The 24,075-nt window shown below is 43.7% G+C and overlaps 1 protein-coding gene across 1 annotated transcript in view; it reads left to right on the top strand.

The window, feature by feature from the left end:
* GGH (gamma-glutamyl hydrolase) overlaps positions 1-2,215 on the top strand; it is a 32,191-nt gene extending 29,976 nt beyond the window's left edge. The window contains exon 9 of the mRNA XM_018058467.1: positions 1,841-2,215. Within this exon, the coding sequence (XP_017913956.1) occupies positions 1,841-1,962 (122 nt within the window). The 3' untranslated portion in view covers positions 1,963-2,215. The remainder of the gene's footprint in view (positions 1-1,840) is intronic.

The raw sequence follows: 24,075 nt of genomic DNA on the forward strand, positions 1-24,075 counted from the left end.
GGATTTAAATCTCCCTGTCTGTAGGTATTGGCACATTGGAGAGTTAATACACTTTGCCTGCTTTTTCATGTTGGAAACACAGATGTAATCACACAGTGTTATGTTTGTGGGTAATTGAGAATTTGGTTCTAGATGCTTGAGGTTTAGTTGAGTGATGTGGGTGTGAGACAGAGCTACAGATGCAGCTCGCCAAGGATGGGGCATCCCTTGGGCGAGGTGTGGGCATGGGAAGACTTGGCCTTCTCCATCCATCCAAGCTTTCCCTGAGGTTTATCACCCCTCTGTCCACACTGGCAGGTATATACTGCATCCTAAGTTCACCATAGTTTAGGATTATGCTCAGTTGAATGGGTTATTTCTTGACAAAACCCCAAATTAAAAAAAAATCCAAAAGTTCTCCCATGGGCAATATTAGTCCTAAGAAACACTTTTAGGTCACATGTGTAGAAGTGAATGAGGACAGTGGTGGGCAGGACATGGTTTTCTCCAGCACTGTCACAGGCGTGACTCCACCGTCTTCATCTTCCAATGCCCTCTTTCTAAAAAATGCCAGAAAAGCCCTTATTACTTTATTTTGACTTTAAGGTAAAGTCTGAGCCTTCACCCCCTCACAGTTGAACTTCAGCTTCGCCGACTTCTTCATGCCTCCTTCCATTTCATATTTCTGCCTCTCTTCTCCCCACCATCACCACACCTGCCGCGGCTATACAGTGTCTCCCTCCTCTTTACTCTTGAACCATCTTCAGGAAGTTAGTCTATAAAAAATGTTCTGTGTAATGATGTAATATTTGTAGTTTGTACTCATGCATGGAGTAAACAGTGTATGATTTATATACAGAATGTATCATGTTCAATCAAATGAAAGTGTTAGTCGATCACTTAGTCCTGTCTGACTCTTTGTGACCCCATGGACTGTAGCATGCCAGGCTTCTCTGTCCATGGAATTCTCCAGGCAAGAATACTGTAGTGGGTTGCCACTCCTTTCTCCAGGGGATCTTCCCAACCCAGGGATTGAACCTGGGTCTCCTGCATTGCAGGTGGATGCTTTACCGTCTCAGCCACCAGAGAAATCCCTGTACTTTGCAATGTACATTGCAGTGGGGCAGGTCACTTAGTATACAAAGTACACAGCAATGGGATCCTCTAGAATTTGTTGTTAATACCAACATAGCACATGACAATAATAGGTTACTCTTTATGTGCAGCTTTCAGGGAATAGTTTAGGTACAGTTTCCACTTTGATTGCTGATGGAGGAGTTGGAGCTTCTTCCTTGATGTCTCGTAGGCAGATTTTCCTCCTTTTCTGGTCTATAAGACCAGAGTGATAAATCAACTCAAAGGCTCTTCATTTTAGAAGATTATTTCCAATTAAGGTTGTGAGTAGCCTAAGTAAAGAATAAGCAAATAAAAGATTGGGGCTTCCCTGGTGGTCCAGTGGCTAAGACTCTGTGCTACCAGTGTTAACAAAAATGTTAACAGCATCCACTTCTTTATGGGAATCAGACTAGATTGCTTGAGAGTTAGGACATTGCCTGGTGAATATTTCCATCTCCAGGAGAGGTGTCAAGCCTTATACAAAGTAGGTACTTAGTAGGTGCCTAGTAGGTGTTTGAATGTAACCCCACCATGTGGGGTCTGGTGCAGAGCAGGTGTGGCTGCTGTCAGGAGAATGCCCCTCCAAGTCAGGTACTGCTTTGGGGGAAATTTTATAAGACATTTTTTCCTTTTTGCTGGCCTTGTCCCACTAAATAATGCTGATTAGAGGAAGGAACATCATAGAGTAGCCTTTTGAAAGTTGTACCACATCTTCTTAAAAAGTAATCCTTTCTTTGTCTTGCAGCTCGGAAAAGCAATCACCATTTTCAGTCTGATATTGAAGAGAGCAAAGCACTAATTTATCAGTACCGTCCAACTTACACTGCAAATGTTTCTTCGTTCCAGCAAAGTTATATATTTGATTGAAAGGCTTCGCTGTGTTAACAAGAATTCTGACTAACTCCCTGAGTAAACTGTTAAAATAATGAAAAATGTGCTACTCATGGCAGTAGTAGGTCACAGAGATGCCGTTTCTGTGATGTTATTGGCTCTGATTCTTCATTCAGTATTTTTGTGTATCACATTTGATAATCAGTGAGACAGATAAATAATCATAGTGTGTTTCATGGAAAATCTTTGTATTATTTAAAGATTAGGAAATAAATTTATTGAAAATACATATGTTTTATTTTTTCTGATTCTGGCAATACCAATCCCTAAGCCGTCTACCTACCTCATCCTTGCTGAAGACAGTTTTTATTTTTTAATCAATTTTTATTGAGGTGTGCCAGAGTCCAGCCCCGGTGGATCCAGGGTGATTCGAACCGTGGACGGCGTAGGCGAGAAGAAACTTATTTATTTATTAATATAAGAATATAAGATTAGATTAGGGAAAAATAGTGTAGTAGGAAGATTAAGTGGAGAAAGAAGGCTGAATATCTTAGTTTACGTGGGAAGCCAATAAAGTTCCAGACAAGGAGCTTGCACCATCTACGTTAGGCCACTGGCGTCCTCTTGAATATCAGGGGGTGCCCCGCCTTGGGCTCCCCCTCACATGGATCTTGAAAGCCGGGACAAGTAAGTAGACATGGTGAGTCTCCACGCCCCAGCTGGGAATTCAGCCAGAAATTAGAGAGGAGACACGGGGGAAACCAGTCCAGCGACTGGCCCATCCTCTATTGTTCAGAAGGCCTTTTATACTTTTTGATTATACATAGAGAGATCAATGGGTAACACAAAGTTATGCAGCATTAGCAGCCCAGACTCTTATCAAAACCAGGCTTTTCTCTCCGCATACAAGTCCTAGGTGATTTACATCATCTTCTGGCCAAAGGGGCCAATTAACATTTTACAGCCTTTTTTCTGATAAGGGTTTGTCAACCAGAAGACTTATTTGTGTTGATCTTCCCAAAGTCTGGTGCCACTCTCAGAAAGCACTAAATAAAGTTACATTCTTACATAGCAAAGATACAACAATTTATAACAAGTAAAAGGAGTACAGTGATTTACAACAAAAGAAAAGTAATTAACTCAAAAGTCTAGTGTTGCTAGCATCAAAACTATTATAAATCTTTTTCCATGTCCCATTTACATTGATTAACATCCTCCCAGGTGCCTAAAAGATAAAGAATATGGAGGCCTGGCAGTAATCATTGAGTCAACAGTGAAATCCTGTCACCAATATGATTTTTAGCTCTTTAGAAAAGGCTCTGTATCTTTAAGATGCTTTTAAGCTTTGTGCCTCTTGCGGTTGGGTTGGGGGGCTGTAAGCAATTCACAAGCTGTAAGAGGTCCGGGGAACCTGTTAGGCAAGCTCGAGAGCTATCAGGGGTTTAACTGAAACATCCCTTTCAAATGCAGAAGACTAAAGCCCTGATTTGACTTTTTCCAGAGAATATCAGAAGAGTGGAAAAGCAGGCAGATTCTTATTTTTTTGGGGGTGAATGCTCAGGAAATTCCAGGGGGAACCCCTGAAGTCTGATCACGTCCTTGCGTTTTGTCAGTCTTCCTTCCGCATGACCTTGTCACGGGTGGGATTCCTTACGTTGGCCCCCGGCAGAGGTGTAGTTAACAAACAACATATGAGCTTTAGGTGTGCAACATATTGATTTGATATTTTTATATGTTAGAAAATGTTTGCCACAGTCTAGTTATCATCTCCATAGAATGTTGTTACAATATTATTGGCTATATTTTCTGTGTGTACGTTACATCCCCCTGGCTTACTTATTTTGTAACTGGAAGTCTTTGTTTCTTAATCTTTTTCGCCTACTTTGCTCAGCCCTCTGTCTTTCTCCCCTCTGGTGACCACCTGTTCATTCTCTGTAACTGATCCTGTTTAGGCATGTTTATTCATTTTCTTTATTTTTTTAATCCGAAAATATAACTGGAATCATACAGCATTTGTCTTTCTTTGTCTAACTTATCTCACTTAGTGTAATAACCCTCCAGGTCCATCTGTGTTGTCACAAATGGCAAGATTCCGCTCTTTTTTTATGGCTGAGTAATCCTGTGTGTGTGTGTGTGTGTGTGTATGTATAGCACAGACATATATTTCTGTTTCTGCTATTTCAAATCCATAATTGAGGCAGAGTCTGTGTTTTGAACTTTTATCTCCCAGTGTTCACCATAGTAGTTCCTCAAAAAATGTTTGTGACTATTCGTGAATGTATCTTTTTTTTCCATGGAAAATGATTCAAATGCTGTCATATATTTGCTCGGGTATATTTTTATCTATTTCTTAGTCTGTGCTTCCTTCTTCACCCCTTACCATCCCATATACCCTCAAAAACACTTGAAGTTTAGAAATACCTCGAGGGCAACCAAGCAGTTAGAGAAATTTTTTTTTTTTTTTTTTTGAGCTGTTTCTGGCAGCAGGTAAGTATCTGCTTTCCTTGTTCTGGAGATACTGCTGGAGACGGGAGCATGGGAAGCTGGGTGATTGGGCAAGATGCTGGGGAAGATGAGGAATGATTTGATGTGCAGAAAGATGGGAGCAATAATCTGAAGATACTGGATCAAACCATAAGCTTTGGGCAGTAAGGCCGCACAGAACGTAGAAATTAGAGGTTAATCCATTTAATCAGTTGAGAAGACCTTAACAGAAGTATGGGAGATTTAGTTTTTGTCCATGAGCATGAAGATTGAGTGTTGTTTTCTCAAATGTGCCATATCTGACTAACTTTACATCTTTTTATCAATTGGAAAAGATAGTGACACAGTAATCTTGCTGGAGAATCCCGTGGACCAAGAAGCCTGGCCAGGCTACAGTCACAAAGAGTCTAACACGACTGAGTGACTTAGCAGCAGTAGCAGTGACATTGTTATTATTCACCCTCCCTGGGCTCTTCCAGCCCATCTGTTGAATTATAAATCTGCTCATTTCCAAAGTTCCCTAGTAACACTGAATCCAGATGGCACTGTAACTCATGGTGCTGTACTAGCCATCTTCCTGCCCATGAACACTGGCTTATTATTGCTTGCCATAGTTCTCACGGTGATGGTGGCCACAAATGCAGGAAGAGGTGGACTGCTGATTTTTTTCTTGACTCATTACATTTTCCATTTCCCCCAACAGTGTTATCTTTATGCTGCAAGCAACTTTATTCCAAGAGCAGAATCTCTTGCAAAGTTGACAGCCCTCCTGCCTTCCCCATACCACCACCAGGGTGCTCAGCAAGAGGCCTAAGGGCAAATGAGGAGAGAAGTTCTTTTCAGGAAAGCTGTGTGTTCCCTGTCAGCGTGGCTGGAGACTGACCTGGGGCAGCCTGACATTGCTTCGTTAGTGGAGCCAGGAGAGGACGTGGCTGAGAAGGGCCTCCTGATGTTCATGAACATCAGCCAGGAAGCCCTGGGAGGAGACGGGTGGCCACTGCTGGAGAACTGACACCCAGGGAACCTGGGGAAGGGGTGCCAGCAGCCGGAGGCGTGGAGGCTGGCAGATGGGTGTTGCCACCCTGCCACTTTTGGGTTCTGTAAACAGTAGGTGACGCTGTAGCTGGAGAAGGAAGAGCCAGTGCACAGCGCACGTGGTGGTTCCAGCCCAGGGGCTGGCGAGTCTCCAGCAACCGGGTCTCTGAACTTGCCCTGTGCCCATCATGAGAGTCACTGGGAATCAGCAGGTCAAGGGACACCCCTGGTCGTCCAGGGGTTAAGGCTCTGTGTGTCCAGTGCAGGGGTCCTGGTTTCAAACCCAGGTAGGGAAACTTAAGGTATCACATGCTGTGTGGTGCTGCAAAAAAAAAAAAAAAAAAGCATTTTGACATCACCATTCTGCTTGCAAATTTCTTAAAATCCTCTGAGAGAAAAAGCTACTGTGCTTGCCAGGCAGCCCTCCTGACGCCATCCCATCATCATGACTCCCAGAGCAGGGGGCCTGTGGTTGAGCTGGGAATAGGGAGGTGTAGGGAGGCACCTTGAAGGGGAAAAGTGGGAGGCAGGGACCGTGGAGCTCCCAAAAGGCTCAGAGTGGCCTGCAGGCATGGCCCTGCCCTGGCTGACTCCTCCCCTTATGAAACACTGAGGTGTGTGCATCCTGGGACCGGGGCCCACATTTGACCAGCTCCGGGTATGGGATGCTTCACCCAGAAAGCACTTCTGCCCCCGATGGGTCTCAGGCACTGGAAAGGGGCTTAGCTTGGAGGAAGGTACTTACTGGAAAGGGGCTTAGACAGATTGGAGGAAGGTACTGCTTGGTCTGGGGACCACTGAGGAGCCAGGTCTGAGCAGGGGCTTCACTCACCTGAGGGCAATACTACCTGGCTCACCACGGGCCCAGGGCCAGCTGTGGCTGAGAGGGTTAAGTAAGAGGCCTTAGAAGGTTTGTTTCTGAGCAAAAGTGTGGATGCCGTACTCCTCACCGTGGTCGAAGAAGGCAGCCCTCAGTGTCCCAGGACTCTTGCCTTGAGCCTGTTCAAGGCTGTAACCAGGAAAGGTTAATTTTGAATTCATGCTGGATCTGCTTCTGTGACTTTAACCCTCATCTTGCCACTTTTGTTATGAAAGTCTTAGTCACTCAGTCATGTTGGAATCTTTGTGACTCCATGGACTGTAGCCCGCCAGGCTCCTCTGTCCATGAGATTCTCCAGGCAAGAATACTGGAGTGGTTGTCAATTTTTATAAACATACAGAATGTCCTGCCTCAGGGAGATAACCTGCTCCACCCACCTGTGAAGCACTGTGAGGAAGTGAAACTAACACATCCCCCCAGTCTGAGGCTTGCCATTCTAGGGGACATTTGCAAGGATTGAACAGTCTTTTTACTTTGTTTCCTCACCTCCCACCATCTCTGATCCATAAAAGAACCTGGCATCCAGGCCCAGCTGCCGCTGCTGCTGCTGCTAAGTCACTTCAGTTGTGTTCGACTCTGTGCTACCCCACAGACGGCAGCCTACCAGGCTCCCCTGTCCCTGGGATTCTCCAGGCAAGAACATTGGAGTGGGTTGCCATTTCCTTCTCCAATGCATGAAAGTGAAAAGTGAAAGTGAAGTCACTCAGTCATGTCCAACCCTCAGCGACCCCATGAACTGCAGCCTTCCAGGCTCCTCTGTCCATGGGATTTTCCAGGCAGGAGTACTGGAGTGGGGTGCCATTGCCTTCTCAGTCCAGGCCCAGACAAGATGGTTATTTTGAGGCACTAGCCTGCTATCTTCTGGGTCAGCTGGCTCCCAATAAAGTCCCTTCCTTGTCTCAACCGCTTGTTGGGGAGTTACTGGCTTCTTATGCAGTGAGCAGAGTGGGCTTGGACTCATAACAAGTCAGCTTCTCTTATTCCTAGAGGTGGTTTGTCAGTTGAAACTCATTTGCTTCCACTCTATGGCAACCCACTCCAGTATTCTAGCCTGGAACATGCTATGGACAGAGGAGCCTGGTAGGCTATCTAGTCCATGGGGTCGCAAAGAGTTGGACATGACTGAGAGATGAACACTTTCACAGTTCCTGGTGTCCAGCAGGGCTTTTCAAACTTGTGTGCACTGGAGTCACTTAGGGGTCTTGTTAAAGTGATTCAGTTAAGATTCTGACTCAGTAGTTCCAGGGTTGAGCTTGAGGATCTGCACTTCTAATCAGTTCCCAAGTGAGAAATGGAATATTTGCTGCCATGTCAGTAAACAAAGGATGTCACGGTCATCAGCAATTGCAGCCACCACTGCTGGTGAGCCAGTGAGTCCTGAGGGAGCTCAGGGAGGAAATAAAGAATACCCGCCCTCTAGCAGCCATCAGTCAAAGCTATGGTTTTTCCAGTGGTCATGTATGGATGTGAGAGTTGGAATATAAAGAAAGCTGAGCACCGAAGAATTGACGCTTTTGAACTGTGGTGTTGGAGAAGACTCTTGAGAGTCCCTTGGACTGCAAGGAGATCCAACCAGTCCATCCTAAAGGAGACCAGTCCTGAATGTTCATTGGAAGGAATGATGTTGAAGCTGAAACTCCAATCCTTTGGCCACCTGATGCGAAGAACTGACTCCTTGGAAAAGACCCTGATGCTGGGAAAGATTGAAGGTGGGAGGAGAAGGGGATGACAGAGGATGATATGGCTGGATGGCATCACCGACTCAGTGGACATGAGTTTGAGTAAACTCTGGGAGTCGGTGATGGCCAGGGAGGCCTGGCGTGCTGCAGTCCATGTGGCCACAAAGAGTCGGACACGACTGAGCGACTGAACTGAACTGAGCAGCCATCAGACTGCTGTCACTTCCTCGGTGAGCCCTGAGGAAAGGCAGGATGTGAAAACACAGGACACTGGCCCCAGATAGCTGAGGTGCATATTAGAGGAATGATTTCAGTGAACCCAGATTCTTGCATCTTCCCATACACAGAAAAGCACTAAATTCCTTCTTTCAGAGATATCTGGTTTTTTTTAATTAACAATCATCTTCTGACATTCAGACTACCTGCCCTTTGTTGCAAAACTTCCATATAACCTGGCTCTCCGCCTCCTTGACCTTGGTTCTCACAGGGTTACTTGAGATGCTGCCTCCTGGGCTTGAAGTCCTAAAAATTCCTGCCAAATAAAATGTTACTCTCAGCTTTTAGGTTGTGAATATCTTCTAAGTCGATAAGAGAAAGATTTTTCACTCCTTAGAAACAGAAATTTGGTAATTATTTAGCTTGTGCTTTTCAAATTTTCTTCTAAAATTCCATGTAACATTTTCATTCTCATAGCTTAAAATTAAAATATTTTGCAGTAATGAATCAGGAACACTAGAGGTCAGGAGAGAACTGGCTAACCTGATGTTTAACAGGTTGTATGAGCATTCAGTGTTTTAGGGTAGTAAATGTTATTTGCCTTCCTGATGCAAAGAGCTGACTTACTGGAAAAGACCCTAATGATGGGAAAGATTGAAGGCAAAAAGGAGAAGGGGGTGTCAGAGGATGAGATGGTTGGATGGCATCACTGACTCAGTGGACATGAGTTTGAGCTAACGCTGGAGATAGTGAAACACAGGGAAGCCTGGCTTGCTGTAGTCCACAGGGTTGCAGAGTCAGACAGCACTGAGCGACTGAACAACAACAAGATTCTATGGGTCATTTGGCTGGGGCAGGTAGTGAGTTAACACCCAGGTGCCCTGCCTGAGGCCCAGGTACTTCTGGAGCAAACCAATGAGGCGCTGAATTCACGCAGAGGGGCTTAATTCAAATTTGCATCTGTGAATGGTGGGAGTTAGGGGCTCCTTTCCAATTATATGGTGCTGTGTAGCATTTGGGGTTATTGTAGGAATGTGTCTCACCCTTTCCTACCTGGTTTTTTTTTTTCCTTCTTTAACACACCAAAAACATTTTGTATTGGGGTATAGACAATTAACAAAGTTGTGGTAGTTTCAGGTGAACAGCAGAGGGACTCAGCCATACATATACATGTTTCCATTCTCCCCCAAACACTCCTCTCATCCAGGCTGGCTTATAACATTGAGCAGAGTTCCGTGTGCTATACAATAGGTCTTTGTTGGTTATCCATTTTAAATATAGCAGTTGGTACATGACTCCCAAAGTAGAGTGTGGTGTGGAGTTAGTACCTAATTTTTATTCCATGTTCGCAGGGTTATTTTTAGCATCTTTATCAAATAATCATTTTTCCCCTACTTATTTACAAGGCTGTCTATAATATATTAAATTATTGTAAATGCTATTTTGTACTATTTTGTTTTCTTGATTTCGGCTTATTCTTTTTTTCCCCCATTTTCCTTTTTTAAATTGGAGGATAATTGCTTTACAGTGTTGTGGTTTCTTCTGTACATCAACATGAATCAGTCATGATTATATATATATATGTGTATATATATATATACACATATATATATATATATATATATATCCCCTGCCTCTTGAGCCTTTCTCCCATCTCAGCCCTCTAGGTTGTCACAGAGCACCAGGGTGATGCAAGTCTCCCTATGCTTATTATGGCAATAGTACTAATATATATATTGCTAATATTATATTACTAATTTAGTAATATAAGTGAAGAGGAACTAAAAAGCCTCTTAATGAAAGTGAAAGAAGAGAGTAAAAAAGTTGGCTTAAAGCTCAACATTCAGAAAATGAAGATCATGGCATCCGGTCTCATCACTCCATGGGAAATAGATGGAGAAACAGTGGAAACAGTGTCAGACTTTATTTTTGGGGGTTCCAAAATCACTGCAGATGGTGATTGCAGCCATGAAATTAAAAGACGCTTACTCCTTGGAAGAAAAGTTATGACCAATCTAGATAGCATATTCAAAAGCAGAGACATTACTTTGCCAACAAAGGTCCGTCTAGTCAAGGCTATGGTTTTTCCTGTGGTCATGTATGGATGTGCGAGTTGGACTGTGAAGAAGGCTGAGCGCTGAAGAATTGATGCTTTTGAACTGTGGTGTTGGAGAAGACTCTTGAGAGTCCCTTGGACTGCAAGGAGATCCAACCAGTCCATCTTAAAGGAGATCAGTCCTGGGTGTTCATTAGAAGGACTGATGCTGAAGCTGAAACTCCAATACTTTGGCCACCTCATGCAAAGAGTTGACTCATTGGAAAAGACTTTGATGCTGGGAGGGATTGGGGGCAGGAGGAGAAGGGGACGACAGAGGATGAGATGGCTGGATGGCATCACTGACTCGATGGACGCGAGTCTGAGTGAACTCCGGGAGTTGGTGATGGACAGGGAGGCCTGGCGTGCTGTGATTCATGGGGTCGAAAAGAGTCGGACACGACTGAGCGACTTAACTGAACTGAACTGAATATATTTAGTAATATACTTTAATGTATGGCTAATCTTTTAATTGTTTTAATTTTTTTAATAATTTGTTTTGATGCACTTTCCTTTTTTATAGTAAATGAGTTTGAGGATTGGAATAAACTTAGATTTAGAGCATTTAGCTTTTTTTCATAAAGCAGTATACACTGCATCTTTCATATCTCTTAATTTAGTTAAGTAGTTTCATTTTATGAGGTGTTTTCTTAGGTGTTTCCTTGTCTATTATTATTACTCAGTGGAGTCTATTTATCTACTTTCTTAAATGCAAAGTTTTAAACATACATCTCTTAAACTCATCAGAATAGGATGTATTTAAATTTTTTTATTTTATTTTTTGAAAATTATTTGTTTATTTTTGGCTCCTCTGGGTCTTCCCTGATGCACGTGGGCCGTCTCTAGTTGTCCTGAGTAGGAGCTACTCTTCACTGCCGCGCACGGGCTTCTCGTTGCGGCAGCTTCTCTTGTTGGAGAGCACAGGCTCCGGGGGCTCAGGCTACAGTAGTTGCAGTTCATGGGCTTAGTTGTCCCCAGAATGTGGAATCTTCCCAGACCCCATGAATCGAACCCATGTTCCCCACATTGGCAGGGGAATTCTCATTTGCTGCACCACCAGGGAATTCCTGGATGTATTTAAAAATTTTTAACAGCATTTATAAAAAATTGTTTTTGGAAAGAGTAATAGGTACTTGGCATCCTGGCAGTCCACTCACATTTATCTGTGAATTTTGTACCTGTTCTTTTCACTGAGCCATTTATAAACTCTAGTAAAATTTTAACTGATTCTTGAGGGCTTATTGCATTTTATTTAAATATAATATATGTATAAATATCTATAATTATATTATGCTAACAGTGTTATTAATTTACCTTTTCTTTTTATACATAAATGTATATATGCATTTTCCACATTCAATATGTGCATTCTTTCCTAGAAATAGAGTTGAATGTGCATGTTAAATAAATGAGGGCTGAATCAATTGGATATTTAAATGGTGCAATTAAAGTAGTAGCATGGTTAAAGTTTACAGACATCTGCGTGTGTGTGTGTGTGTGTGTTAAGTCACTTAAGTCATGTCCTACTCTTTGCGACCATATGGACTGTAGCCTGCCAGGTTCCTCTGTCCATGAGATTTTCTAGGCGAGAATACTGGAGTGGGTTGCCATGCCCTCCTCCAGGGGATCTTGCCGACCCAGGGGTCGAACCCATATCTTATATCTCCTGCATTCGTAGGCAGGTTCTTTACCACTAATGCCACCTGAGAAGCCCTTACAGAAATAAAACCATTCCAAGCCTTGATAGAGTGGTCACAGCCTGTAATTTTCTGGATGGCATTTTCTCAAACCAGCTATTTACAGGTACGATCAGATGTGTGTGGATTCTTGTTGCTCTGGTACTACAATTAAGCTTTTACCTTTTCTTTCAAAAGTAAGGGTCTTTCAAACAGAAGGGTCTGACAAACTGTATAGTGCCTGTAGGGCCTCCTGGAAGCCACACAAATGATGCCCTTGTGTTGAACTGTAGTTTAAAGAAAGAACTGAGGCTGTGCGAGTGACCGTGTGTCAAGGTATTACAGCTCAGGTCTCATCACTTCTCATTAAGGCCTTGAAAATTCTGTGAACCTTGCCAGATCTCTGCCCTGGGTCATTTTAACATGTTCCCCTTCCAAAGTCTGGCTGTTAATTTTGATTTTTTTTTTCCCTCTGTAGGAGTTCCTATATTGTTATGACATAATAGTCATTTACTTTCCCTTTTGTAATAGAAAATTTCTGTTTTACAAAGTTTTTGTTTTGAAATATTCTGTCTTATATGAAAACTTTAACTATTATACAAAGAATTCCTGTACATCCTTCACACAGATGGCCCACTTGTCAACATTTACACATTTGTGCTTTCACTCTCTCTCTTTCTCTGCTGTGTGTGTGTGTGTGTGTGTTCAAGTAGGTGTGTATGTGCACACACACATATACTTTTCTAACTACATGAAGTTAAATTGCAGGTGTGTTGCCTCTGATCCCTAAATATGGACTTCCCTCATGGAGGTAGTGGTAAAGAACCTGCCTGCCAATCCTGGAGACTTAAGAGATGCGGGTTTAATTCCTGGGTTGGGAATATTCCCTGGAGGAGGGCATGGCAACCCACTTCAGTATTCTTGCCTGGAGAATCCCCATGGACAGAGGAGCCTGGTGGGTTATAGTCCATCAATACTGAGTTGGTCAAAATGTCCATAACATCTTATGGGAAAACCTGAACAAACTTTTTGGCTAGCCCAATACTTTAATATATATTTTCTAAAAACAGGACTATTTTCTTAAATAATACTGTGTCATTGTCACACCAACAGACTTTGTTAAAATGTTGCCAATTGGCCTGCTATCCTTTGTTACGGCAAATGAAAAAAAAATGGGGCCTGGGATCTAATCCAGAATAACACGGGACATGCCATCGTTGATGTCTTCTGAGTATCCTTTAGTCTCTTCCTCAGTCTTTGCCTTGCGTGTGTGAGTGCTAAGTTGCTTCAGTCGTGTCCGACCCTTTGTGACCCTATGGACTGTAGCACACCAGGCTCCTCTTTCATGACCTTCAGTTTGTGAAGACTGTAGGTGAATTATTTTGTGGAAGCCTTCTTTAATTGCAAAAAAAAATCCTAAATCTTCAACTAGTTCCAAAGACATGAATTTTAACTTGCAATCGAGTTCTTGTTACCTTAATTTTCCAAGATGTAAACTGAAGTCTTTTACCTCCTAATTATGATAAAAGAAGTCAGTGTACAAAGGCACAAACATGGGGAGGGAATCGACGTTTGCTGGGTACCTGCAAGGTCGCTAGACTGAGCGGTGATACACATCTCATTTAATCAGCGCATCCAGCCTGTTGCATACATGACTATTATTGCTACCCCACATTTTGCAAATGAGGAAACAGGTGCTCAGAGATCGTAACCTGCTCCTAAGTCAGATAATATTGAGAGTAACTCTGAATGTGGGCATAGAAGCCCAGTCCTTAGAGAGGTGAACAAATAGCCAAGTAAAAGGGAAATTCAGGTGGATGTCATCATTGAGCATTGAACTTTTCTATTTCAACCACATATTATCAGCAAAAACAAACAAACAAAAAATGTAATGATGAAAAAAATCCCAGGGTGAGAGTTTGATGCCTCCACTGAAAAGACCTCTAAAAACTAATTCATCTGACTGGTACCCACAGAATCCAGTCACTTCTCACCACTCTTGCCGCCCCTTCTGTGGTCAAAGTCACCCATCTCTCACCCTGAGTACTTCAACAGTCTCCTTATGCACCACCTGTTCCTGCTGTTGCTCCTCCAAGAGTCTCTTCCTTAACCAAGGAGCCAGAGTGATCCTCTTGTATCATTTTTTTAAGGTTCTACATAGAAGTGATATCATATGATATTTATCTTTGTGGGACTTGCTTCACTTAGTATGATCATCTCTAGGTTCATCTATGTTGCTGCAAGTGGCATTATTTCATTCCTTTTCATGGCTGAGTAATATTCCATTTTATATATGTATCACATCTTTATCCATTCCTCAATCCATCATGATTCTTTTTTTTAAATTTTTTAGAAATATATTTATTTTTTAATTGAAGGATAATTGCAGAATTTACAAAAATTTGCAAAATTACAGAATTTTGTTGTTTTTCTGTCAAACCTCAACATGAATCAGCCATATATCCCCCCCCTTTGGAACCTCGCTCCCGTCTCCCTTCCATGCCACCTCTCTAGGTTGATACAGATTTTTTTTTTAAAGAAATATTTATTTATTTATTTGGCCGTGTCAGGTCTTAGGTGTGGCACTTGGGATCTGTAGGCTCCAGAGTGCGTGGACTTAGCTGCTCAGTGGCATGGAGGATCCTAATTCCCTGACCCATGTCCCCTGTGTTGCAAGGCAGATTCTTAGCCACTGGGCCACCAGGGAAGTCCCCACAGTGAGTCTTGAGAAACCCGCGTGTGTGTTCAGTCGCTTAGTCGTGTCCGACTCTTTGCAACCCCACAGACTGTAGCCCACCAGACTCCTCTGTCCATGAGATTCTCCACGCAAGAATACTGGAGTGGGTTGCCATGCCCTCCTCTGGGAAACCTGGGTCCCCTCATATTACTCTTCTGCTCAGAACTCCTCAGCTACTTCCTAACTCATTCAGAGTACCTGCCGACCTTATGTACTGGCCTCTGAGGTCTCAGGGATCTGGCATCATCTCTATCCTCACTCCACACTGGCCACCAGCTGTCCCGACCTCCTTTCTGGGTCTTCCTGTCCCAGCTGCTTCCACACATGAGCTTTGCACTCAAGCTGTCTGGTCTGAAATGCACTCACCCTCCTGCCACCCATGCCCGAGCTGCTGGCTCACGTCCTGCCTTCCTTCCTCCCTTTTGATCTTTATTGAAATGTCACCATCTGAATGACCCTCTCCTGATCAAGCTACACAAAACCATAACTCTTGTTTTGGTGCTGCCTCCTCTCATTTCCTGTTTTATTTGGTTCCCCAACATATATTTCTGTCTGATGTCATTTTATTTTCTTGCTCGTGTCATTATTTTCTGCCTCATCACTTAGAACATGATTCACATGAAAGAGGACTCTTTTGGGCTTCCCAGACGGCACTAGTAGTAAAGAACTTGCCTGCCAATGCAGGAGACATAGGAAACTCAAGGTTGATCTCTGGGCCAGGAAGATTCCCTGGAGGAGGGCATGACAACCCATTCCAGTACTCTGGCCTGGAGAATTCTATGGACAGAGGAGCCTGACATGCTACAGTCCAAGGGTCACACAGAATTGGACATTACTGAAGTGACTTAGCATGCATCACCTAGAACATAATTTACATGAAGGTGAGGACTATTTTTGTCTTACATCACTGCATGTGGTTGATGCTGATTAAATAATCAATGAAGGGCTGTGTGTTCAATGATGAAAAACTGACTGGGCTATACTTTGGTATAAAATTCACCAGTAATGGACTTCAGGGATGAAATTCAGTATTTTTTTTAAAAAATTTTATTTATTTGGTTGCATTGAGTCTTAGTTATGGCGTGTGGGATCTTTTGTTGTGATGCACGGGCTTCATTGCCCAGCAGCATGTGGTATCTTAGTTCCTAGACCAGGGATTGAATCCAGGTATTCTGCATTGCAAGATGGGTTCTTAACCACTGGGCAGTCAGGGAAGTCCTGAATTCCAGTATTTTAAATGGAAATTTTTACTACTTCCCTTTTGCTTTATGCATGCATTTTGCAACTTCATTCCCTGAGTATGAGTTGACTCCACTAAAAAAGACCATGGCCATGTGGCCCGTTTCATAAAATAAAGAGCAAAAACCTGGCAACTCAAAGTCTGCAAAGCCTGTGATGACCATTGGTAAGTAAAGCTGATGTCAAGTGACTCAGACATCAAATATACTGAAAAATGTCCTGGGTTCATTTTCAACTTGAATAATTCAATAAGTTTCCATTTGTTTCAATAAGTTGGAATAAGTTTCAGTTTGAATAATTCAACCCCCTCAAACACGAAGCTTTCTTTCTTCCAACTCAAAACCCATGTCAGCCCAGCACCATACACCGAAAAGAACATAAATCCAACTCCATAAAGCACTGAGGAGTAATAACTGATGTTTTCCTTCTGTTTTTTTTATGAGGCCGCAGAAGAGATGGAGGCACAGCCACAAACACACTCAGATTTCCTATCACTCTCCGTAGCTATCATTCATCTCTGAAGCTCTGCAGTCACTCCAATCTCCTTCCCTTTCTGCTCAGACTTTCTCCTCTTCCTCCTCAGTCACACACCCTGCCCCCAGTCTTCTTTCTTCCATGCATCTCATGACATTTGTAGATCAGTGATAACTAATGTAGATCAATGAAGCTTTTTTTTTTTCTTTTTTTTGGGCAACAACCCTGCTTCCACACTGGGCACAAGAAAGGGGGAGAAGGGGGAAGGAGGATTTTCCTCTCCCTCAGGCATAGGCGGGGCTCCTCCATTGCTGGTTGTTGTTTAGTTGCTCAGTTGTGTCTTTTTCAACCCCGTGGACTGTAGCCCACCAGGCTCCTCTGCCCATGGGTTTCCCAGGCAAGAATATTGGAGTGGGTTGCCATTTCCTTCTCTATGGGATCTTCCTGACCCAGGGATCAAACTTGCGTCTCCTGCATTGGCAAGCGGATTCTTTACCACTGAGCCACGGGGAAAGCCCATCTCTGGTAGTATAGTGAATTTTCTGTCTTAGCTGTGCTCAATGCCCCCAGCTCTTGCCCTTCAGCTTGTACCACATTTGCGTGAACTCCTGAAGAGCAAAGAGGACGAACATCTGAACAATCCCAACAATTAAGCATGCAACAGGCTGTGCCTTCACCACACCCATCTGATTGTGGTTCATTTGTCTAATACTAAAATGCTCCCAGGTCTACACAAGCCATCTGCTTTCTCCCCAGATTCACTGAGCCCTGACGCATCAAGTATCTGTAACACTATTTCTCTCCTTGTCATTAAAGATGGGTATATGCTATGCTTAGTCGATCAGTCATGTCTGACTCTTTGTGACCCCAGGAAGTGTAGCCCGCCAGGATCCTCCTCTGTCCATGGGGATTCGTGAGGCAAGAATACTGGAGTGGATTGCCATTCCCTTCTCCAGGGGATCTTCCCAACCCAGGGATCAAACCTAGGTCTCCCACATTGCAGGTGGATTCTTTACGGTCTGAGCCACCAGGAGAGACCAAAGATGAGTATGTGCTCGTGTAAATACCAATTTGAAGGGTTGAGTCCTTTCTCAGCTTTGTCAGTTGTGCTGTTTGCTCTATTAGAGAAGGAAATGGCAACCCACTCCAGTGTTCTTGCCTGGAGAACCCCAGGGACTGCGGAGCCTGGTGGGCTGCCCTCTATGGGGTCGCACAGAGTCGGACACGACTGAAGCGACTTAGCAGCAGCAGCTGCAGCAGCTGTTTGCTCTGTTATTATTGTGGGTTAGTCTACTTTTGGCACAATTTTACAGCATCATCGAAGTTCTACATTAGTATTTAGATCTCACATGACAGATTTAATGATCTTAGTTCACACCCCAATGACGTAGGTTTAATTTTCTGGTTCACTTGTTTTTGCTGTTTACTTTCCTAAGTTTCAGCCAAACTAAAGAAACTATGAAAACAGAGTCCGATGAACCGTGAAAGAAAATGCCACCTTTCTTGGTAAAAGAAAACCTGGATTCTTCTAGGTTGGCACCTTAGGAAGGGACTCTGCATGTGGGGCAGGAGGAAGTGTAGACCCCAGCGCCTCGGATTGCACTGCTGGCTGAAGATGAAAACGTGTGGTTTATTTATTGAGTTTTTCCTGAGCAGATTGTACAAGGGGAGTTTACAAAGTCTTCTTCTTTGGTGTATGTCCCCAGCCCCCCAGCCGTGCCTCCTCGAGACAACCAGTGTAACTGGTTTCTCTGCATCTTCTAGGCTGAGACAAATACAGGATATGGTTTCCCTCATCCCCTTTCACCTACGCATGATAGAACATGGCACACCCCAACACGAGTGACTCTGCCCCCGGCTGTGTCTTAGAACTACTCCAGCATACAGAGTTCCTCATTCTTTTCTCTCTCCCTCTTTAATACTTTATTTACTCATTTTCTTTGCCGTGCTGGGTCCTTACTGCTGCACTCTGCTTTCCTCTGGTTTCGGCCAGTGGGGCTACTTTTTAGCTGGCAGTGTGCGGGTTTCTCATTGTGGTGGCTTCTCTTGTTTGCAGAGCCCTGGCTGTAATTGTGATGCACTGGCTTAGCTGCTCTGAGGCCTGTGGAATCCTCCCAGACCAGGGACTGAACCCGTGTGCGCTGCATTGGCAGGTGGACTCTTATCCTCTGCGCCACCTTCATTATAGAAAAGAAGTCCCTCATTCTTTTCTGTAATGACCACTGCATAGCTTTACCATAATTCATTTAGCCAGTTTCCAAGCACTTGCGTTGTTTCCTGTCTTTTCCTATTACCAAAACTGCTTCAATAAAAAAGTGAAGAACAACCTTTTTGCATATATGTGGCGTCTGTAAGACAGTTTTCTGGAAATTGCTGGGTCAATGAATAGGTACATCTTTAAGATTAGTACCTAGTGCCAAATTTACACTGAATATTTTCATGCACACCCTCCACCCCAGCACACACGAGTAATGTATACACTCACCAAGAGTTTACAGACGACTTGGGAGCAATGTAAGGAGATAAACCTAGTAACCTAAATTTAGATAGCTCTTTATGAGCTGTGGCTCACTATTTTTTAACTAAAGTTTTTAAGAGTAATTTTTGGCTTTGTTGCAAGACTTGTGGATCTTGATTCCCTGAGCTGGGATCAAAACCAAGGCCCCTGAAGTCTGGACCACTGGACCTTCAGGGGCTCCTTCCCTGGTCTTTAGTTTGTGGCCCATTAGAGAAAGCTTTCCTGACTGTAACTGCTTGTGCAGAGCAGAACCTCTCAGCAAGGTTGGGGAGTTCTTTTTCTTCCCCTCACCTTCTGTACATCCTTCAGTTTCTCTGAGCCAGAAGGTAACACAAGATGCCTTAGGTAATAAAAGTCAGGAAATAGAAAGTCTAGTGTTCTTCCTATCTCCATCGTTCCAACACCAACATCTGGCCCAACTAGGTCTGATGTCCAAGGCTGAGTATGGGGAGTAGGTGGGTAGCAAGAACACTGAGGGGACCACACGGTCCTTTGCTGTTGTTTAGTCTCTTAGTTGTGTCCGATTCTTTGCGACCCCACGGGCTGCAGCACGCGAGGCTTCCCTGTACATCACCATCTCCCAGAACTTGCTCTCATGTCCATTGAGTCTGTGATGAAGTCCTGGAAGGCGGAAAAGGGAGAAGGGATGAGGAGGGAGAGTTTTCTCTCCTGATATAAGAGGGAGGCTCTATGCTGCCCTGGATATGTTGTGGGTGATGTCACTGTTGGCTTGTATACATATGTAGGGCTGTGGAACGATGCCACTGAAGATAGTCTCTATTCTTCTATGGGATCTTAAAAGTTGAAGATAATTTCCTTGGTTCCCAATGCTTGAATTTTATTAATTATTGGTGAAATTTTAATATAACAACTACTAATTACAATGAAAAAAACACCCCTGGACAAAACTATCTGTAATGAAGATGGCCAGGCAGAGTTCGCTATGTGGTTGTCATGTGTGCTTGGGTGCTAAGTTGCTTCAGTGGTGTCGGACTGTTTGCGACCCTGCGGACTGTAGCCATCAGGCTCTTCTGTCCATGGGATTCTCCAGGCAAAAATGCTGCAGTGGGTTTCCATGCCCTCCTCCAGGGGATCTTCCTGACCCAGGGGTCGAATGCACATCTCCTGCATGGGCAGGCAAGTTCTTTACAACTAGCGCCACCTGGGAAGCCCGTGGTTGTTATATTCCTTTCCTTTCCTTTCTGAGACACAGCTCAAATCTCTTCTCTGCTTTCCTTGCTGTTTGGTGAGGCCCTTGTGACTACGTCCTGGGCAGAGGAAACTAGGCAGAAGTCCCAGGCACTGTTTCCAGGCCCGGCCCCCGGAGGTGAAAGGCTTCCAGGCTTTAAGTCACAGGAAAGCCAGAGCACAGAATGAGCCTGGGACCTGAATTCTCCTTTAAGAGAGAAACCCAGGAAAGCCTAAGATTTGTAGCCTCCAACTTATCAACTAAACACCACCACCAACAAAATAGGGGGATGCTAGTTCTCTCCTTGGACTGATCTCTGCTGGCAGGTTACTGTAACATCCAGATACATATGTGCTTCCAGGTAAGAAGGCATGAAAATAGGATTCAAACTCACAGTAGAGCTTTCCCCAGCTTAATTTATTTATTAACAGGGAAGTAGAATTTATTGGTGGGCATGAGTAAGGAGGGGCCAGTGCCAAGCTCTCATGAGTGCAGGGCCCGCCATCGGTCCAGAGGGCCAGGATTAGGGATTGACCCTGCAGTCGCTGGGATGAGCTGCTTTTCTGCTACCATGTTTTCAAATTCATCCGCATTCAGCTCCACTTCTTGGAGATTGAGATCTTCTGGTACCCGGGGAACTTGAACTTTGCCCTGCAAAGGGCCTCAGTCACACGCTCCTTGCTCTGCAGCTTGGTGTGGATGGACATTACAACTTGGCCAGTGTTGACCCTGGCCACTGCACCCTGGGGTTTCCCAAAGGCACATTCTTGTCTGGAACATAGACTGGGGATAGCACGCCAGTCAGGAATGTCCGCTGGAAGGGGTCGTCTCCAAGGTCTCTTAGGGCAACCTGTACAGGCAACAGGCTACCTACACTACCAGGGAGGCTGCTTTTTGCAGCTATGCCCCAACTTTAAGTAAAAAATTTTACCCTGAGTTAGAAGAAGGGCTCAGATAATTCTGCATGAAACTTCTTGAGTGAAAGTCACTCAGTCATGTCCGACTTTTTGTGACCTCATGGTCTATAGGGTCTATGGGGTTCTCCAGGCCAGAACATTGGAGTGGGTAGCCTTTCTCTTCTCTAGGGGATCTTCACATCCATAGATCGAACCCAGATCTCCTGCATTGCAGGTGGATTCTTTACCAACTGAGGTATCAGGGAAGCCCCACAACTTCTTGAAATAAAAACCAAAATAGAAGTCTACTCTGCAAACTAGAAGGTACTTTTAAGAATAGTAAATTCTATTTCAGTGGCCCCCGCCCTCAGACAATGAGGGTTAGAGCTGATATAAGCCATGGCCCTAAGAACTGCTTGTTGGCTTTCATCAAGGGCAAGGAAGAGGGAGAAACGGGGTGTTGAAAGGGACAGAATGGTGAGGAAGGCTCATGTTCATGGGAATTCACTAATATGTCAGGGCTTGTGCTGATTACTTTCCATGTATTTTCTCACTTAACAACCAAATGGGATTGGTGTCAGCCTCCTTTAACGGGTGTGGGATATGGACAGCATATTAAGAAGCAGAGACATTACTTTGTCAACAAAGGTCCATCTAGTCAAGGCTATGGTTTTTCCAGTGGTCATGTATGGATGTGAAAGTTGGACTGTGAAGAAAGCTGAGCACCGAAGAACTGATGCTTTTGAACTGTGGTGTTGGAGAAGACTCTTGAGAGTCCCTTGGACTGCAAGGAGATCCAACCAGTCCTCTTCTAAAGGAGATCAGTCCTGGGTGTTCATTGGAAGGGCTGATGTTCAAGCTGAAACTCCAATACTTTGGCCACCTGATGCGAAGAGCTGACTCATTGGAAATGACCCTGATGCTGGGAAAGATTGAAGGTGGGAGGAGAAGGGGACAGCAGAGGATGAAATGGTTGGATGGCATCACCGACTTGATGGACATGGGTTTGGGTGGACTCTGGGAGTTGGTGATGGACAAGGAGGCCTGGCGTGCTCTGGTTCATGGAGTCAGAGTCGGATATGACTGAGCGAATGAACTGAACTGAATAGCACCTCCTCATCAACTGCCCACTCCCCTGTCCTCTGAAGATGTTTGCATACAACCCTGCCTGCAACTCAGGGAAACATTTTTTATCCCAGGACCCTTGTCCCTAAAGGAATTGTTCAATTAAGAGCTTCCAAAGCATTGCATTAACTGATGATATCCAGTCTTCTTTAATTTCTTGTCATCAGGACGACAAAGACAGAATCAGGCACCATTAATGCTGACACTTGAGTCTGTGTTTGTCTTCATCAGAACCATTTAACGTCATCATTCAAGGAGTCATCAGCTTTTGGGGAAAATACTTTTTGAAAACAAACTTAATGAGGTCATTTCTACATCATCTGGAATCAGAAATGTCTTTTATGATTGAATTTCCACTTCCAACTTATTGACTAATGTCAGGGATTATTATGTGTCTTGGTGAGATGAGCAAACACATACTTTGCTCTGTGTGGATGAAGGTGTATTCTCAGAGGATTAGAATGAAATTACATTTCTGTTTAAGTAAGAGCTATAGGACAGTGCTCCTGTTCTTTGCTAACCATTCTGGCTTTTGAAGATGCATGCTGTTCCTAGTATTTGCTGGTGTTACCCAAAGAGACAGTATTGGAGGTGGCTTGACTCATCCCTGGGACTCCATGCCATTCACTGACTTCACAGTGGGTATAGCTCCACTTGCGTGACTTACAAGGCTCTGAATCTGGTGACTCCTCCCTGTTCCACATCTCCCAGCCTTTTCTCACGTTTCTCTACCATACTCACTACAGTCTAGCCATGGAGGGCTTGGTTAAGGTCCTTGCTGACATCCGCCTCCTTCCCAGCTCAGTCTTTGCAGTTGCAATTAAATCAGAGGTGTCACTTGGCCACTCTATCCAAGATACTCATTCCACGTCGGTTCACTCTCCACCACGTCAGCCTGTTTTGTCTTTTCATGGCACTTACCATAGTGTGAATTCATTCTCAATGTGTTCATTGGTTTTCTCCAAGTTTACATACCATGTGATTGTTGGATTTGTCTTTGCTCATCAAGATGTGAACTCCTAGAGGACAGCTAGAGACCAAGTCCCTGGAAATTTTCCTTTGTCATTAGGAAGTGATATAATTGCAAATGACTGTCAGCATTTCTTCACCTTCTCTTGTAAGAAGGATGACTTCCCAGACAAACACCGGTAAATGTTACTAAAGTCCCTTAGAGTTGGAGCAAAGATCTAGCTGACTCCCCAGAGTATAACTGTTCAAGACACAGAGAATCATAATGTGAACTCCTTGGATGGAGAAATCATGGCTGTTTGGCTCAAGGCCAATACCAGTGTCTGGCCCAGAGTCTGGCACATTATAAATGTTCAATATCTACTTGTTGAAAAATTAAATAAAATTTCAGTAAGATCGTTCCTCTGGGTAAACTTAGAGGATCTCAGAGGATGGGAGAGGTTCCAGAAAATGGGCCATCCATGTGAGAATTTTCAAAAAAGTGAAAGAAAGTAGATTTCACAAATCTTAAAACTGATGAATTTAGTGAAAATCCCAAGGAAGACACTAAGATGTAACTTATAAAATCTTGTAAAAACCAATTGTGGTCTTTAATAACTAATACAAATTTAAGTCAGGTATATTATTTCTTTTTCATAAAATTAATATATTAGACTATGCTAGAGAGGAGATCAAGAAAATGATGAGTCTGGCTTTCAGAATGGTACTTTACCTAAAAGTAGTGCATCATCCCAGATCCTAAGGAGGCATTTGAAGCCCGCCTGGTGGGAATACCATGATAAATGTCAGTAATCACTGTCTAACTTGCCTTATTCAACAATTTGTAGCCTCTGGATAGAAAGACATTTGAGCATTTTGTAAGTCACATGAATTTGAGAAGAATAACCAATATAACTTGGTTTAAAAAAATTGGAATTTAAAAGTATATCAGTTCAGT

Source organism: Capra hircus, chromosome 14, assembly GCF_001704415.2.
Source record: "Capra hircus breed San Clemente chromosome 14, ASM170441v1, whole genome shotgun sequence".
Lineage (NCBI taxonomy): Eukaryota > Metazoa > Chordata > Mammalia > Artiodactyla > Bovidae > Capra > Capra hircus.